Below are 16134 nucleotides of genomic sequence, written 5' to 3' on the forward strand. Positions count from 1 at the left end.
ATTTATTCGCAGTTGACTACGTCTCTAAGTTGGTAGAAACCAAGGCCACGAGCACGTATGAGGCGAAAGAGGTGGCCAAGTTCCTCAAGAGTAACATTTTCAGCCGTTTTGGAATACCAAGGGCCATCATATCCGATCAGGGAACCCACTTCTGTAACCGCATTATCGAAGCCTTGATGAAGAAGTACGGTGTTCACCACAGATTGTCTAGCCCCTACCACCCACAAGCGAACGGTCAAGCGGAGATCTCTAACCGAAAGATAAAGAGCATTCTGGAAAAAACTGTCAACCCTTCCAGGAAGGAATGAAGTGTGAGGTTAGAAGATGCTCTGTTGGCTTACCGAACAACCTACAAAACGCCCATAGGAATATCCCCATACAGAATCATTTTTGGGAAGATGTGCCATTTACCAGTGGGGATCGAACATCGAGCATACTGGGCAGTACAATAAGTTAATATGGATGCTAAGGTCGGTGAGGAGGAAAGGATGCTGCAGCTACAGGAGTTAGATGAACTTAGATTGGAGTCGTATGACTCTTCCATGTGGTATAAAGAGAAAACTAAATTGTAGCACGACAAAAATCTAAGGACCAAAGACCTCCATGTTGGCCAGAAAGTACTACTCTTCCAGTTAAGATTGAAGCTAATGCCATGGAAGCTCAAATCGAAGTGGACAGGACCATATGTCATAACCGCACTCTGTTCTAATGGAGCAGTGGAGATTTCAGGGAGTACTCCTAACTCTGAGCCCTTTATCGTAAATGGACATAGGCTGAAGGTGTTTAGGGAAAATACTGATATGTGTGTAGTGGAAGAGATTCCACTACAATCACATACTGAGGTTGCGTAATGACCAGTAGGATGGGAATTTGGAGTTCCACTGGGCTAGTTTCTTTCTTGCAAAGTTTGCATATGCTGGCCAAGTAGAATTCCAAACTACTTGGAGTGAAATGTAAACATTGTAAATACGTGGTAGTTAATAGTTAAATCTCTGCATGCAATTGAAAATTAAAATAAAAAATAAAAATTTCGGACCTTAAATATTAATTTGGAGTACGTACTGACCACAAGAATGCCAATTCGGTGAAACTCCAAATTATATTTAAGTGTCCTTTTCACTTTATTTCCATACTTAGAAAATATGGGGGGAAAAGGGTAGGGTAAAATTTGAATTTAGCGTGTGGTGCAGCTTTGCAGGAAGGGGCAGCGACGGGGAGGGCGCATGGTGCAGAGATAGGACCGGTGACGTCCAATCAGAAGGCAGTGCTCTCAATCGTCTTCCAATCGAAGCGGCGCGACCTGGAAACCGTCTATTGCCGGTTAAAACCCTCAACTGCTCAATTCTACTCTAAAAGCCAACCGTCCATTCCCCTTTCACTTCACAAACCCTTACCTGTATTCTCTCACCCAAAGTACCCACCATTATTCCCGAAACCAACACACACACCACCACCAAAAACCACTGACTCAAACCATGGGAAAGAAGAAAATGGCCAGAAAACAAGCCTCGGCGAAACCCTCTTTAAATCTCCAAGATGAAACCCCAAAAATACAATCGCCGACTGAAGAGCGGCCGCCAAACCCACAACCGCAACCACAAGAGTCGAATCCTCAGGCTCCGGTGATGATTCCCTTGAACGAACTGGAGGAGTTTCTCAGAAAACAGGATCCGAATAAAGATTGAGCGGCTGCATTGGCATGGTTTAGCTGAACCGGAGGCGGGTCGAGCATGGCCGGAGGAACACAGGTAATACCAACCCTAGAAACAGATGTTCAGGCTACGGTGAAACCACCAACCTCCGTCCCGACTTCCTCAATACCCCTACCAGAAAAGCAATCTCCGTCGATAACCGCACCATCGGCACTTTTGAAATCCTCCCCGATTCACCAACAAATCGAACCGTTGGATGTTAGCCCCCTTTCCGCCTACCATGACTCTGACCTAGGGGAAACTGAGGGGAAAGAAAGCGAAGAGAAGAAGAGCCAGGGGGAAGGGGATGAATCAGAGAAAATGCCGGTCGCGGAACCTGTTCCCCAAGAGAAGGAAAGAGAGGAGATAGATCTGAACGAGACGACCAGGAAGCAAGGCCTTATGAGTGATGACGAATTCCAGGCACTTTTAGACGAGGTGAACAGGATGGATGTGGACACTGCCGAGGTGGCTGAGGGTCTGGACCTCCCATTGAAGGTAGTAGGAGAATGTGAAGAATCTGGCACACTAAACGACTCAGACAGCCTAGCCCACCAATCAGTAGACGAAGTGGAATAGAAGCAGACCGAAGAAGAAAAGCAAAAGTCAGTGACCCCTCAGCCGGAAGCAGGGGAGGATGATAAACACATCGAGGAGAAGGAGACCGAAGTGCAACCAGAGGAACCAGAGCCAGTGGTACCACCAGTATTGAAACCAAAAACAGTTAAAAGAAAATTGGTGTTGAAGAATGATTCTAAGGCAGAAAGGCCGAAGCCAAAGAGAGTGTCGCAAAGGTGTCTCGGGAGATGGACATCCAGCAAGGTAGGAGCAAACACGACAGCATGCGTAGTGGAGATCTCTAGTGAAGAAGAAAAGAATACTCCTACAAAACCTGGGGACGAATCCTTGTCAGCTACCAACCTGGAAGACGCCTCGACAACAACAGGGATGATCTCACCCACGCCGAGTGACCAGAGAGAAGAAACTGACGAGATGGCTGAGGGTCTGGACCTCGCATCAAAGTCAGTAGGTCTTGAAGAGCCAGTAGATGACAATTCCAATATCCGCGTGGAGACCCGGCCTACTGCCTAGAAGGAGCCTTCGACACCAATAGAGGAGAGACTGGAGGAAGAAGAAGACGGAGATGAAGATAGGCACCTCCAGGAGGGGAAAAGGAAGGAGAAAGCCCTTGTTACAAAGAAGCCGAGCAGCAAGAAACAACATACGGTCAACACCGGCGTCGTCATCAAAGAACCAGAACAGAGAACCCCACCACGCTGACAGGAGCTAAGTGACAGTGAGTACACTTCCAGAGAGGAATCAGAGTTAGACAGTGACGTCTCCCTAGAAGACGAGGAGTATGGCGAACAATAGCTCCCACACAACCACCGTGAGTTGATACATCCTCCGGTGGAAAGGCTGAAGTACAGGCGTTGGAAGGTGGAGCTCACGGACGAGCTGATAAAAGACATGAAGCATTTCAGTACCAAAAAGCTTCAAGATGCATTCGATGATAAAGACAATGGCAGCAAACAGATTAAGAGCGGGAAGGTACTCTATTTCCCCTCTCTTGATGAACTGAATGCTCGCGAGCCCTTCTTGTAACATATGTGTGCGTTGGGTTTCGACTGGTTGTTGGAAAATAGGGACCCGAGTATACCCATTAGGCTGGCAAAGGAATTTTTCACCACCTTTAGATTCAGGGTCACTACTGACCTGGATGAAGAGTCGATAACCTTTCGGGTATTGGGGAGAGAAGTGGGGATGAGCTTGATAGATTGGACGGTCAGGCTGGGCATGTGTAGCTTAGAAGAGGCCATAGGGCTAGAATGGAGAAGTAGGGAGAGGGGGATTTCCCGGAGACATATTGAATTTGACCCCCAGGAAGCGTGGGAAGAACTGACTGACCCAGTTGCTAGGCAGTTTGCGTCTACCATATCCCGCTCTATCCATTTCAACAACCACATCTTGAGCCTCGTCCAACTCTACCTTGATTTCAATCTGCTAGGGTAATCAAACTCTGCCGTCCGGACATCCATGACCGAACTCTACCTACTCTGGTACGCTAAACGTGGGAATAAAGTACATTTTGGGTTCTGGACCGCTTATCAATGCCACCTTATTGCCACACACCCTGCAAGGAATCTGTTCCTCTGCCATATATTGGGAGCCTTCGTGAGGAACAACATAACAATTGTTGAGGCCGAAGATTTGTCTCCCTTGTACATGGTGGATCCTCCTGGCCCATTTGATACGCCTTTCTTCGTCCGCACAAACACTGTGTACATTAGGGAAGGAGCCCCTCGTTTTTACGCTATGGGTGAAGAGACTATCCCTGCTGGGCGAATAGTAGCAGGCCAAGGCACACAAGCTCAGGCTCAAAGGCAAGCGAACCTGGAGAGGGCGGTTGCTGAACTAGCAGAGGAGAACAGGCAAGCAAGGGCAGAGTTGACCCGTTTGACGAAGGTGATGGAGAGCATACTGAAGGAGTTAGCAAAAGGAAGGACAACTGAGGGAGCTAGAACGAGCGGCCATGGAGGCCACAATGATGAACCACAGGTAACAGAGAAGAAAGAAGAAGAGCCAGAGGAAGAAGGATCCGATGTACCGGCAGAGTCTGAGGAGAATCAATCTGAGTCCAAGGATGAAGAACCCGAGGAACCACTTGCACCCAACCCTACCCGGCGAAAGAGTAGGAGAAATATGTGACCACCCACCCTACTGACCAGTTAGTTTTCTTTTCCAGTTTTAGTTTTTTTGTTCTGTTTGTTTTAGGTAGAGTAAATATGTGTCATATGTGTATGCAAACCCCATTCACAACACTTAGACCATGCAATAGTCTAAGTGTGAGAAGTACAAGGTTTGTTACTTTGGTGCATGCTAATATGTATGTGTTCTTTTCGTGTGCATGTTTACTCACACTTAGCCTATTGCATAGTCTAAGTGTGAGAAGTATTAGACTAAGAATGTTTTGTTCTTGTTTTGTTAATGCGTCTGTATGTCGGCCATACTAGCCATTCCCATTTTCCACTTCACAGCCATATCTGAGGGCAGACACTTGTGAAGTGGGATGGGGGAGACAATGGCCAGTATGACATGTATATATGTGTGGTCTGTGTTAACTGTATGTGCCAGTGCTTGTTTAGGTCTAGGATTTGCATATATGTGTTTATGAATGGGCTTAAAACTCAACTGCCTCGAACTGACGGTGAGGGGAATTGAGGGAGATAAGGCATGCTGGACAATGGAAACCACCCCCCTAAGTATCTCCTAGTCAGTATAGATGATGTAAGTATGAGAGAATTAGAGCCAGATACAAAAGCCCTCTTAAATGGTAAGTTATAAGCCTAAGTGAAATCACTTTCCACCAATTTAGAAAAGAAAAGAGTGGCTGCCACAAGATGCCTAGGGTAAGGTGACCGCGTGTAGCAAGTCCTGAAGGCAGTAGGAAACGCCCATCCAATAAAAAAACCTATCCCTTAGAACCCCTATTTCTAGCCAAATCTATACCCAGATATGACCCACTAGCCACTGGGACTGTGTGTGTACGAGGCATAAGGCAAGAAGGCGACTGCCCAGGAGGACATACAGGAAAAACCAACTGGAGAAAGAAGTCGAGGAGCAAGGAGAAAATCGACCAGAAGAAATTCCAGGTCTAAAAAAAAAAGAAGTAATAAGGGTGGCGAATCCACATATAAAAAAATGTTGAAGAAAATGGTCGAAACACTTGACCACAAAAAAAAGGGAAGAAGGAATAAGGGTGGCGAAGCCACAAAGAAGCTACTGACCAGTTGGAGTCCAATATCAGGAAACGTCCAGCCGAAAAGAATCAACAGCCAAAAGCTCAAATGCACACAGTTCCCCCACATCAAAATAAAGTAGTATTTTTTGAAACTTAGAGCCTTAGGAACATTCACCCCAAAAACTACAAACCAATAGCCCCATTACAAGCCTTAAGGCCGTTCAGGAGCCGCACGTGAGATCTGAGTCTGAAGCATCTGTGGTTCAGCATTTGGAGAGAAAACAGTCCTAACATCCCTGGTGAGGAATGACTGACTGAGCGAATCTGGTGTTTGGTCGAGAGTTTGGGTGATCTTGACGAGCAGATAGACTGACTGGGAAGAAAAAGGGGGTGGCAGAAGTTCAAGGCTGTCTAAAGCCGGATTGTACCTAATCCCAATGGGAGGGATGGTTAAAAATATAGCCCGTTCAATGTGTTTAAAGTACTGTGTGTCTGTTTATATGTGTTTGTCCGTTGTTTATGTGTTTTTCTTTGCGTCTAACCAGGCTAGAATTCGACTTATTTATTTTGTTTGTTCTTCACGCTTGAGGACAAGCATGTGGTAAGTGTGAGCAGTTTGATAAGTCGCATTCTAGGCCTTGGTTACTGGTCAGTATAACGTACGTAATTGGATTATATCTGCAAAACAGTTGCTAAAGTGTACAGGAAAAAGGTCCCAGTTAGTACGAGAGGGTTCGGATAGCTCAGGTGAAAAGAGTGCCAGAAGGGAGCAATACTGACCAGGATGCATGCCAAAAATGCTCGAGATGGAGAAAAAGGATTGCTGGGAAGGATCAACCACAAACGAGGGCAAAAGAGTCATTTCACGCAGAGAGTCTACCCTAAAAAGTAAGGAGCAGGCCTCCCTATAAAAGGAAGCCACTTGGAGAGAGAATGAGGATCGACATTCACACTTAGTTAGAATCTTCTCTCTCGTTAGTGAAGTTCCTTCAGCATCGTCCAAATCTTCTCGTTCCTCGCCACAGCCATGCTCACCTGAACTACCTCAGTCCACCGGAGAATCGCCTTCCATCGTTCCAGCCAGTTCATTTCGTAGTCGTAGCAGTTTCATCGCCCAGAGTGGCAAAACAATCTTATTTCGCTTTCCTAGTTAATCGTTACTTGTTTTCTTACGTTGGATCTGTTGCATATTCAACACTCGTTAGCTTTTGAAGTGTTTTGTTGGGATCCAAACGTTTTATGCTATGAAGTTGTTTTTATGCATCTCTTTCCGTGTGAATCTGTTTCATTCTGCCTAGGTAGCTTAGATCTAGTTGTTATAGTAATTTCTAAGTGTTGAAAGCATGATATCATTTGGAGTTGCTCGATCTGAGATTGTTAGTTAAACTTGTTGCTTAGATTTAGTTTCCGAAGTAATTAAGTGCGAAATCCAAGTTTACGTGAATTCTGTCACCTTGCATGTCGCCCAGTAAGTATAATTCATGTTTTCACTGGATTAATCTTCGAATTTTAGAGTGTTACATTGTGGATCTGAATCGTGAAGTTGTTAATCTGCAATTGTTATCCATGGAATCTGAGTTTGTTTGATTTTGTGCATATTTATTGGAGAAGACAACATCCACCTCCAAGTTTGGGACCACTTTTGGTGTTTAGAGTCTTTGGCGTATATAGTTTTGATTTATTTTCTTTCCTTTTATTTGTAGTTTATGAGCAGAGGCTCCCGGTCTACTCACTGGAGTAACTCGTCTGGGTGGGAGCACGGTCAATTCATTTGGCAGGTCAAGGACACAGCCTCCACAATAACCACCAGATCAGGGTCACCATGGGAGATCCGTTTCCGAGTGGATTTAATAGCGACGAATCTTGGGCGTCGTCAGGACGTGAAGATCCGGAGTCACCACCAGAGTCGGAAATAGAGTCAGAAACAGGGGAAACAGAGGAAGTAGTCATGGCGCACATAGTAGACCCAGATCCGAAAATAGGGTCGCTAACTGCCCATTTAGATGGAGAGCCAGCACAGGCCATAGTGACGAACCCACGTCAGAGGTCCATTGAGATCAAGACGAATGTGCTCGGCATCTTACCGACTTTTTCTGGGCGAAGAAGTGAATGCCCGTACGAGTTTTTGAATGAATTCAGTAAATTGTGCAGCATCCAAAAGAGGCCAAATGATGCGACGGAGGAGGACTATCGCTTGCGCGCGATTCTTTTCACACTGAAGGGGGCGACCAACACAAGGTTATTACGGTTACCCCCGGATTCTATCCACACTTGGAGAAACTTTAAATTGGAGTTTTTAGATTATTTCTTCCCATCCAACAAGACGAATGCTCTGAAGAAGGAGATAGTGGAGTGCAAACAGGACTATGATGAGTAATTGAGCCAATACTGGTCAAGGTTAAATGGATTGCTGGATGCATGCCGAATCACCGGATGATAGAGGCAGAGACCTATTCTCTGTTTTATGAAGGAGCGACTCCTGAGTCGAAGGACTTGATGAATTCCTCAAGCGGAGGGAATTTTACACGGAAAAAAGGAAGTGAGGCACGAGAGATTCTGGGGAAATTGATAGATGCCAAGAAGGCATATGATAGTCCAAGGAATGCTGTGAGAAGAGGTTCTGCGAATGCACTGAGGGAACAAGATGATGATAAGGTAGAGGCAAGTATAGATAGACTCGAGAAGGCTCTTTTGAATGCTATCGAAAAAACTAATTCGCCAGTGCCACCGGAGAAGGAGAAACCGCCTGGTCCAGGAGAGTCCAAATTTTAACAATATTACGGATCCCAGGAAAGAGATTACCAGGCCCAGGTGAATGCGATGGGGAGTTGGAATCCCGATGGAAGTTGGAACCCCGGGAGACAAAGAGATGCACCCTGGAGGAATCATCCAAATTTTAAATGGTCTGATAACGAACAGAGCCAGCCACTACAACAGAGTATACAGTTTGCACATCAGCCCGAGAGGCAGGGCAACTGGAGGAATCATGAAGGGCAAGGCAATTGGAATAATCAGAACCAGGGAGATCACTCGAACTGGGGAAACAGGAATCAAAACCATCAGGGGAACTCTTATGTGCCACCACACCAAAGGAATTTCCAACCCACCTACCCAGGTCAAGGAAATCAGTTCAACAACAATTCAGGGGGTCAAGGAAATATTCGCCCGACCCAAGGAAGTGGAGCAAACCAGAATGCAGAACCCTGCCCCAGTCAGCTGAGTTCTAAGCCACCAAGGAATCTTGATGAAATGGTGCACGACCTCATCAGTTCTCAGCAGCACATGCAGAACATCTTACAGTCGAACAATGACGTAGTCCACACGCTTCAGGATGCTCAGCAAGAACAAAAGGCGGCAATGGATATGTTAGCAAGACAGTTGTCATAGATTGCTACTTCCTTGAGTGACATGCGAGGGCCAGAGTTGCTAAGTGAAGTCTTTGCAGTTCTTAGTGTGTTTTTTTTATTGTGCATGCAGGGAAAAACCAATGCAATTGCTCGGTCAATACACCACGCTTCTTAAGTCCACTGGATCACTAGGTCCAGGAACTCAAGGAACACAAAGTATTTTTGTCGTTGAACACACTCGACTCTCCTTCAAAAATTAATCCATCAACCCAAATTTACTATTAAATTAGTATAGGGAAGTGGGGTCGATCCCACGAAGATGGATTCGTGAAGTAGTGCTTAGAGACTCTGGAAACAAGCGGCTGCTGCCACGCAAAAGGGTTGAGGCTTAAACTACCACTAGACCTAGGCACGGAATTTAAATACTAGACCTAGGACACCGAACACTTATCAAATCAGACATCATCACCGAAAGAAACAATTACTCACTAGACCGTGTAAATGACTAACTAAATATGACTAGGCAGAGAGAATTAAAAAGTGGGGACCATGACATTCAATTAAAGCAAGTACGGTAAAAGCTGCAACTAACAAACTCATGCAGTTTCCTAACCAGCTCGGAAACGTAAATGAAGAAAACAGAGCACACTCCTAGATTCGAACAGAATATAGAAATCGGGACGCCGGAAACTTGCTACGAATCGGAAGTACATCAGATCTACATAAACTAAACGAGATGAAACAAAAACTTGTAAGCTAGGCATAAAATTAAACCAACACGACTCAGATTCACGTCGAATGCTTAATCCACTCCGGATCCAAGCCATCCGAACTCAACACCCAACACAATCAACTCCATAGCTCCGATTCTCACAGATCTGCTCAAATCAACTCCAAATACCAACAATCACAGACAACCCTACAACATCAGCAAGTAAAAAAAACGATTCATCCACAAACAAACTCCATTCTCCCAGATCCAACCTCGAACCTGCAATAATCCAGAAAACAACCTCGAAAACAACCAACTCCAACAACCCAACTCAGAATTCAAGTAAACATAATCAACAAACATAGATCAACACAATCGGCATAAACGAAAATGAAACTTGCATAAAAAAAACAGCGGAATATCCAGAAAACAAAGAGGTCCGAGCTTCGAACAGCGAAGCTCGGTGAATGCAGCAGAAGCTCGGAAAATAAATTGTTTCTTCACCCTCAAGAAGGACGGTGTTACAACCAGATTGAAGAGTATGTAAGCTAGAAGTGAACCCCAAGATCGCCCTGAACTTCCCACGAAAGAACCCAACTGTGTGAAAAAGTGAACTAAGCTACAGGCTGTTGGCGAGGTCTCCAACCGAGAAGATCCCTCCAGCGTGCATGCTTCTCCCTTTTATAGACGCGGACATAACCTTCTAGAGTCTTCGTAGAAATCTCTATTCTACCCTTCAACTCCGAGGCTTCCTCCGTCGAGCAATTTTTCCGCATAATGTCCACTTTTTCGCCTTCTTCCTAGGTGCATGCAACTGTCTCCCTCCTTTGCTGGACCTGGCGAAAATCTTCACACACCTGGCTTAAAACGTGTGTTAGACCCAGAAATTTCACGAATTAATGCCCTAGACCTATGCATGAAATTAGCCTTATCAAACTGCCCACACTTAAACCATGCTTGTCCTCGAGTATGAAAGACAAGAAAATGAAATAAGGCGAATTTCAATGCACGGTTCCCAAGAACGACTCTATAAACAAGACCTAACAAAAACAAAAACCTAGACCTAGAAAACTTACAGACTCGGAAAAGAAAATAACACACAAAGAACACAAAACACACACATAAACATGCACTAGTTTCAACTTTTAGGCGACTGTCCCCACAAGCTTAAGTTCTCTCTGATCGTCTACAGTCTCCAAATCCTCCTTCTTCCTTAGTCAACCCAAACGGTTCGTCAGTTTGTCAAGAAACCTACGAATTTCCTAGCGGTTAGGTTCGCTCGATCACTCATTCCTCACCAGGGACGTTAGGATCGATTCACTCTTAAGTCAATGACACACCACTGATGCGTTGGGTTATGAGAGTTTCTCCTTTTTATCATTTCCCCTCTTTTCTGGGTCAGGCAAATATTTCCTCGGTCAGGTAATTTTTACTTCCTGCCCTTAGATAATTAAGCTTCTTTTTCCTCTTTTTATTTTCCCCCTGGACTTCGTCCAGCTTATACCACCAGTTTTTTTCCCTGGACTTCGTCCAGCTTATACCTCCTTTTCTCTTTTTTTCCCTGGACTTCGTCCAGCTTATACCTCATTTTCTCTTTTTTTCCCTAGACTTCGTCCAGCTTATACCTCCTTTTCTCTTTTTTTCCCCTTTATACTCTACTCCCTAAGCATCAAGTGGCTGCCCATTTGTTTACAAGTTAGCTCAAAGTGTTTAGGCTTATAACTCTCTTTATAGTAAGGTTGCACAGTTAGGTCATCTAAGGTATCCTCTATCGTCCTCACTTCATCCAAACCGCTTTTAGTTTATTAAGGAAGAGGGCATCCAAGTTGACGTGTATCCTATCTTCAATTGCTCTTACTAAGGGAATGTTTCTGCCTTATTGTATCCACTAGCTCATGCAACACGTAACACACAGACAAAACTAAAAAAAACTATAAGACTCACAGTCACAAACTGCACCTATTCCCCCCCCCTCCCACTTCACTCAAGCTTGTCCCCAAGCTATCCTAGTGAAGGGGGGAAATAGGGAAGTACAAACATATAAAACAGAACACCGAACAAACAAACAACGTGCCAAAACAACAACTTCTCACACTTAGACCGTACACCGGGCTAAGTGGGAGAAAGCACAACAACCAAAACCAAACATGCAAAACAGCTCAACCCCTTCTCACACTTAGACCAGAAATTGGGCTAAGTGTGGAAAGTAGCAACACATATGTACAGAACAAGCATGCTGGCACAAAACATTAAAACAAACAAAAAAACAGAAACAGAAAGCAATAAAAGATGAAAGGTAAAAGTTACTTGGGTTGGGGAAATTAATTCGGGGTCTGGCCCCCTCGGGAGCCAGACTTAGGCGGCACGGCCTGTTGGGTCACTTTAGCTTTCTTTCTTGCCGGTGATTCCGGCTTCTCCTTCCTTTCGTCAGTTTGGCCGGGTACGGTCTTCTTCAAGGTCATGGGTCTAGTAGAGGACGGGGTGATTAGAGGCTTGGTGACTTGTGGCTGCTTCCGGATAGATAGATCTCCTGGACTTGGCACCCTGTGTCCGCCACTAGGTCCAAGAAGTAATATTGGTGTGTCCGGGAACTTCTCGCGCAACCACTTCATCATTCTCATTGTCAACGCGACACCCTCCGTCATCTTCTCAGTACATCGGGACGACATTACCACCAGATCAGAAACGCGCCTCTTGAGGGCCACCATTTCTTCCCTGACCGTCTGAACCTCCGTTCTCAATTCTTCCATTTCCGTTCGTACTCCGGCAACTTCCTTCCTTACGCTCTCAGCTTCACCACTGTCCTTCCCTCTACCCCGCAGGGCCACAATCCCTTCCATCACCTTTTGAATCTCGGATCTCATCCAACTGACTTCCTTTCTCATTGCGTCCACATCCACAACCGGCTTCTTGGCATCACCTGCATCAGCAACGTCCTTCACACCCGCCACCTCTTGTTCCTATTTGACCTGGGCCTCCGACTTACCAACTTCGTAAAAACAGACATCCCTCTTGTGCATGATTAGCAGTCCCTTGTTGAAGAAGTACTCCATATTAAAAACCTCGGGGGGTAGACACATCTTCACTTCCCGGCCAGCCTTGTGGATCTTCATAATCACATTGCGCTGTAGATAAGCTCCCAGAAGGTGGCATGTGTATAGATGACGGGAGGGATTGGCAGTTACTTGGTGGCAGGCTTGAGCTAACCAGTAGCCCAAGTGAACACGCACACCCGTGGCCATGCACCAGGTAAAGTATAAGTCGGCGGTTGTCAAGGCAGTGTTGGCTTTGCCCATCAGATTGTAGCTGATGAAGGTTTGGGTGAACCTCAGAACCCTGTCTTCAATATGGTGAGCCTTCGAACAACTGTCTCCCTGCTTACCTTTCCTCTTCCTCTCGACCGCGTGTCGGCGCTCCTCCTCGTCGCTCTCCCCATCGCCAGGTCTGGGAGAATCTGCCTGCTCAGGTGCTGTGGCCTCTCGACCCAGCATGTCCTCCTCCGTCTGCTGGACGGTTTCATCTATCGCATCAAGCAGACTCCGACGAGCCTGCCTCCTTGCTTCCCTTGCGTTTACCGGTGAACCGGTCTCATCGGGGACATCAGTCAGATCCACCATTAGAGTCATCCCGTCGTTGACGGGTTCCTGTGCCTCGCCAGATGTGAGGTCAACTTTCTTCTCAATCAATGGGGTTGCCCCCTCGATATAAATATGGGTTTCTACCCCAACCGGACTTCTCTTAACAAATTGGGCTTCGGTGCCCTTAACCATTTCTGGGGTTTCCCCCTCGACGAACTCCTCTGAAACAGGGGTTTCCCCCTCTGTAAACTCTTTCAAAACAAGGGTTTCCCCCTGTGTACGGCTATCAGTAACAGTAGAAAGATCCACCCCCACAGATTCAGGCAGGGTGTTTCTCTCAACAAAATCCACGGCGGCAAACACAGGATTTACCTCCTCAGTGACAGAGCCTAGCCTAGGCTCACTTACGGCCAACAACTCCAACCCCGCGGTCAGATCTGCTTCTTCTTCACGAGTGTCTGCGGCAGTTGGTTTTTGAACAGTGACGGCTTCTTCTGGTACAGCGGTGGTGGGTTCTGCGGCAGCCACCGGTTTAGGTGTTGAGACCCCTGAAGTTTCTGGTTGTGATACGGCAGATGTAGAAACGGCTGGTGCAGATTTCCCCATTACTGCCGCGAACATGGCAAACGCCTCCATCGCCTTTTCTGGCCCCCCAAATTTTTGTAGTATATCCGCCATATACGCCGCTGCACTTGAATCGGCGGATCCTGAAGTGTTTCCGGTACTCCGCTTGTTATCCATGAAGAATTCTGTAGAAATCTTTGACAAAAACTTGGACAGAAATTTCTTTGATTAGGGTTAGAGAAAGAAAACCTAGAGAGAAATTTTGGGGAATTTCGTATGTAGAGAGAGAGAGTGAGTAAGGAAAAATGAAAGGAGAACACGGTTATCAACCGATAGGTATGGGAGAGGACGGTTTGCAGGCGGTTGCAGATATGACGCAAGCGACCGTACGCCTTCCCATAAAGGTGTCCTTTGAAATTCAAACCGGTGCCAACTCCCTCTAAAAAATTTTGCTTCCCAACTCCTTGCCCTAGCAAATTCCTTCTGCAAAACTAGGAAAAAACATTAAAAAAAACTGAAACGCCTGACTCCTCGGTTCTAGGGTATGACAGTATCAAAAACATTCCTAAAGAGTCTGACATTTCGAAAATATTTTTGGAAGATTATTTTTTCTGTTTTGTTTGGGTTTTTCTTGATTTACGAAAAGCGATTAAATATTTACAAATTTCTTTCAAGTGTTTTCAAGATTCCCCGGGTCAGGGTATAAAAACTTTTCAGTCACTCGACCCAGGAAATCTTTAAGAACACTTCATTCCTAGACCCGTTTGCGGATATCAAGAAATGCGTGTAGCGGCTCGTCCACTAAACACATCTCCGAGGCATCCCTAAACACCTTCAGACGATGACCATTGACAAGGAAGGGAGTAGAGTTTGAAGAACTTCCCTGGATCTCTACTGCTCCATTTGCACGCAGACTCATACAGTGTATGGCCCAATCCATTTGGACTTTAACTTTCCGGGCATTAACTTGAGCCGGGACTGGAACAGGAGAACCTTCTGCCCAGCTTGCAGTTCTTTGGTCCAGAGATTTTTATCATGCCACAACTTGGTCTTTTCCTTGTACCACATTGCTGACTCGTAAGACTCAAGTCGTAATTCTTCCAACTCCTGGAGCTGTAGTTTCCTCTCTCCCTCACAAGCTTGAGGATTCATATTAATCTCCTTAACCGCCCAGTATGCCCTGTGCTCAATTTCCACCGGCAAGTGACACATCTTGCCGAATACTAACCTGTAAGGAGACATTCCAATGGGCGTTTTATATGCTGTTCTATATGCCCATAATGCATCATCAATTCTCTTGCTCCAGTCTTTCCTCGACGGATTCACCGTCTTTTCCAGGATCGCCTTGATTTCTCTGTTTGATATTTCTGCTTGGCCGTTGGACTGAGGATGATATGGTGTGGAAAGGCGATGTTGAACTCCGTACTTTCTTATTAGAGCTTCAATAGTCCGGTTGCGGAAATGCGTCCCATTGTCAGATATTATAGCTCTGGGCACTTCGAAACATAATCCACTGCCACAAGTATGTAGGTGTTCCCGTATGAAGACGGAAATGGACCCATGAAGTCTATCCCCCAGACATCGAAGATCTCACATACAATTATCGGAACTTGTGGCATTTCGTCCCTCCTGGAGATTCCCCCGGTCTGTTGACACCTCACACAGTTCTGACAGAATTCAAAAGCATCCTTATTCAACGTAGGCCAGTAAAACCCACTGTCCAACACCTTCCTTGTGATCTTCCTAGGTCCAAAGTGACCTCCACACACTAGGGCATGGCAATGATTCAGCACGTCCCTCTGTTCCCACTCCGGGATACACCTCCGGATTACTTGATCGGCTCCCATTCGCCACAAATACGGGTCATCCCAGAAATAGTACTTAGCATCGCTCTTCAATTTCATCTTCTGGGCCCGGGAGATTACTTGGGAACTGGGCACCTCTCCAGTGACTAAGTAATTTGCCAGGTCCGCGAACCATGGCTCAGTATTTGTCTGACATTTCCCTTTCTCGGTATCCCCTGGACCTATTAATGCCATGAGCTTTTCCCAATTGATGGGTCTAGGAAATTCTTTCAGATAATACAAATGTTCCTCGGGGAATGCATCTGGAATTGCTTCCTCGGTCTCCTCTTGAAAAATACGACTTAGGTGGTCAGCCACCTTGTTCTCAGTTTCTTTCTTGTCCTTAACTTCCCAATCAAATTCTTGTAAAAGTAATACCCAACGGCTTAATCTTGGTTTAGACTCCTTCTTCGCCAGCAAGTACTTAATAGTTGCGTGGTCTGTGAAAACGATCACCTTCGACCCTAGCAAGTACGGGCGAAATTTCTCAAATGAGTATACTACCGCCTGCATTTCTTTTTCGGTGGTGTCATAATTCTTCTGAGCTTGATTCAGTGTTTTGGATGCATAAAAGATCACATAGCTTTTTCCATTAATTCTTTGACCTAGCACCGCTCCCATGGCATAGTCGCTTGCGTCACACATAATTTCAAAGG

At 45.7% G+C, this 16134-nt stretch overlaps 1 protein-coding gene across 1 annotated transcript; it reads left to right on the forward strand.

Moving 5' to 3' along the window:
* The first annotated feature begins 1730 nt into the window (after positions 1-1730).
* Positions 1731-2783, forward strand: LOC121766871 (transmembrane protein 131-like). The gene is made up of 2 exons (XM_042163106.1): positions 1731-2189; positions 2271-2783. Exons 1-2 carry the CDS (start codon positions 1731-1733, stop codon positions 2781-2783), a joined length of 972 nt encoding a protein of 323 aa, XP_042019040.1.
* The last annotated feature ends 13351 nt before the right edge of the window (positions 2784-16134 follow it).

Source organism: Salvia splendens, chromosome 15 (assembly GCF_004379255.2).
Source record: "Salvia splendens isolate huo1 chromosome 15, SspV2, whole genome shotgun sequence".
Classification (NCBI taxonomy): domain Eukaryota; kingdom Viridiplantae; phylum Streptophyta; class Magnoliopsida; order Lamiales; family Lamiaceae; genus Salvia; species Salvia splendens.

What these genes read in the sequence shown, in the direction of transcription:
- LOC121766871 (XM_042163106.1), top strand. Translation starts at nt 1,731, where the DNA reads ATGGCCGGAGGAACACAGGTAATACCAACCCTAGAAACAGATGTTCAG. An exon ending in GTCTGGACCTCCCATTGAAG is followed by an intron (nt 2,190 to 2,270) that starts GTAGTAGGAGAA and finishes GAAGTGGAATAG; the next exon opens with AAGCAGACCGAAGAAGAAAA.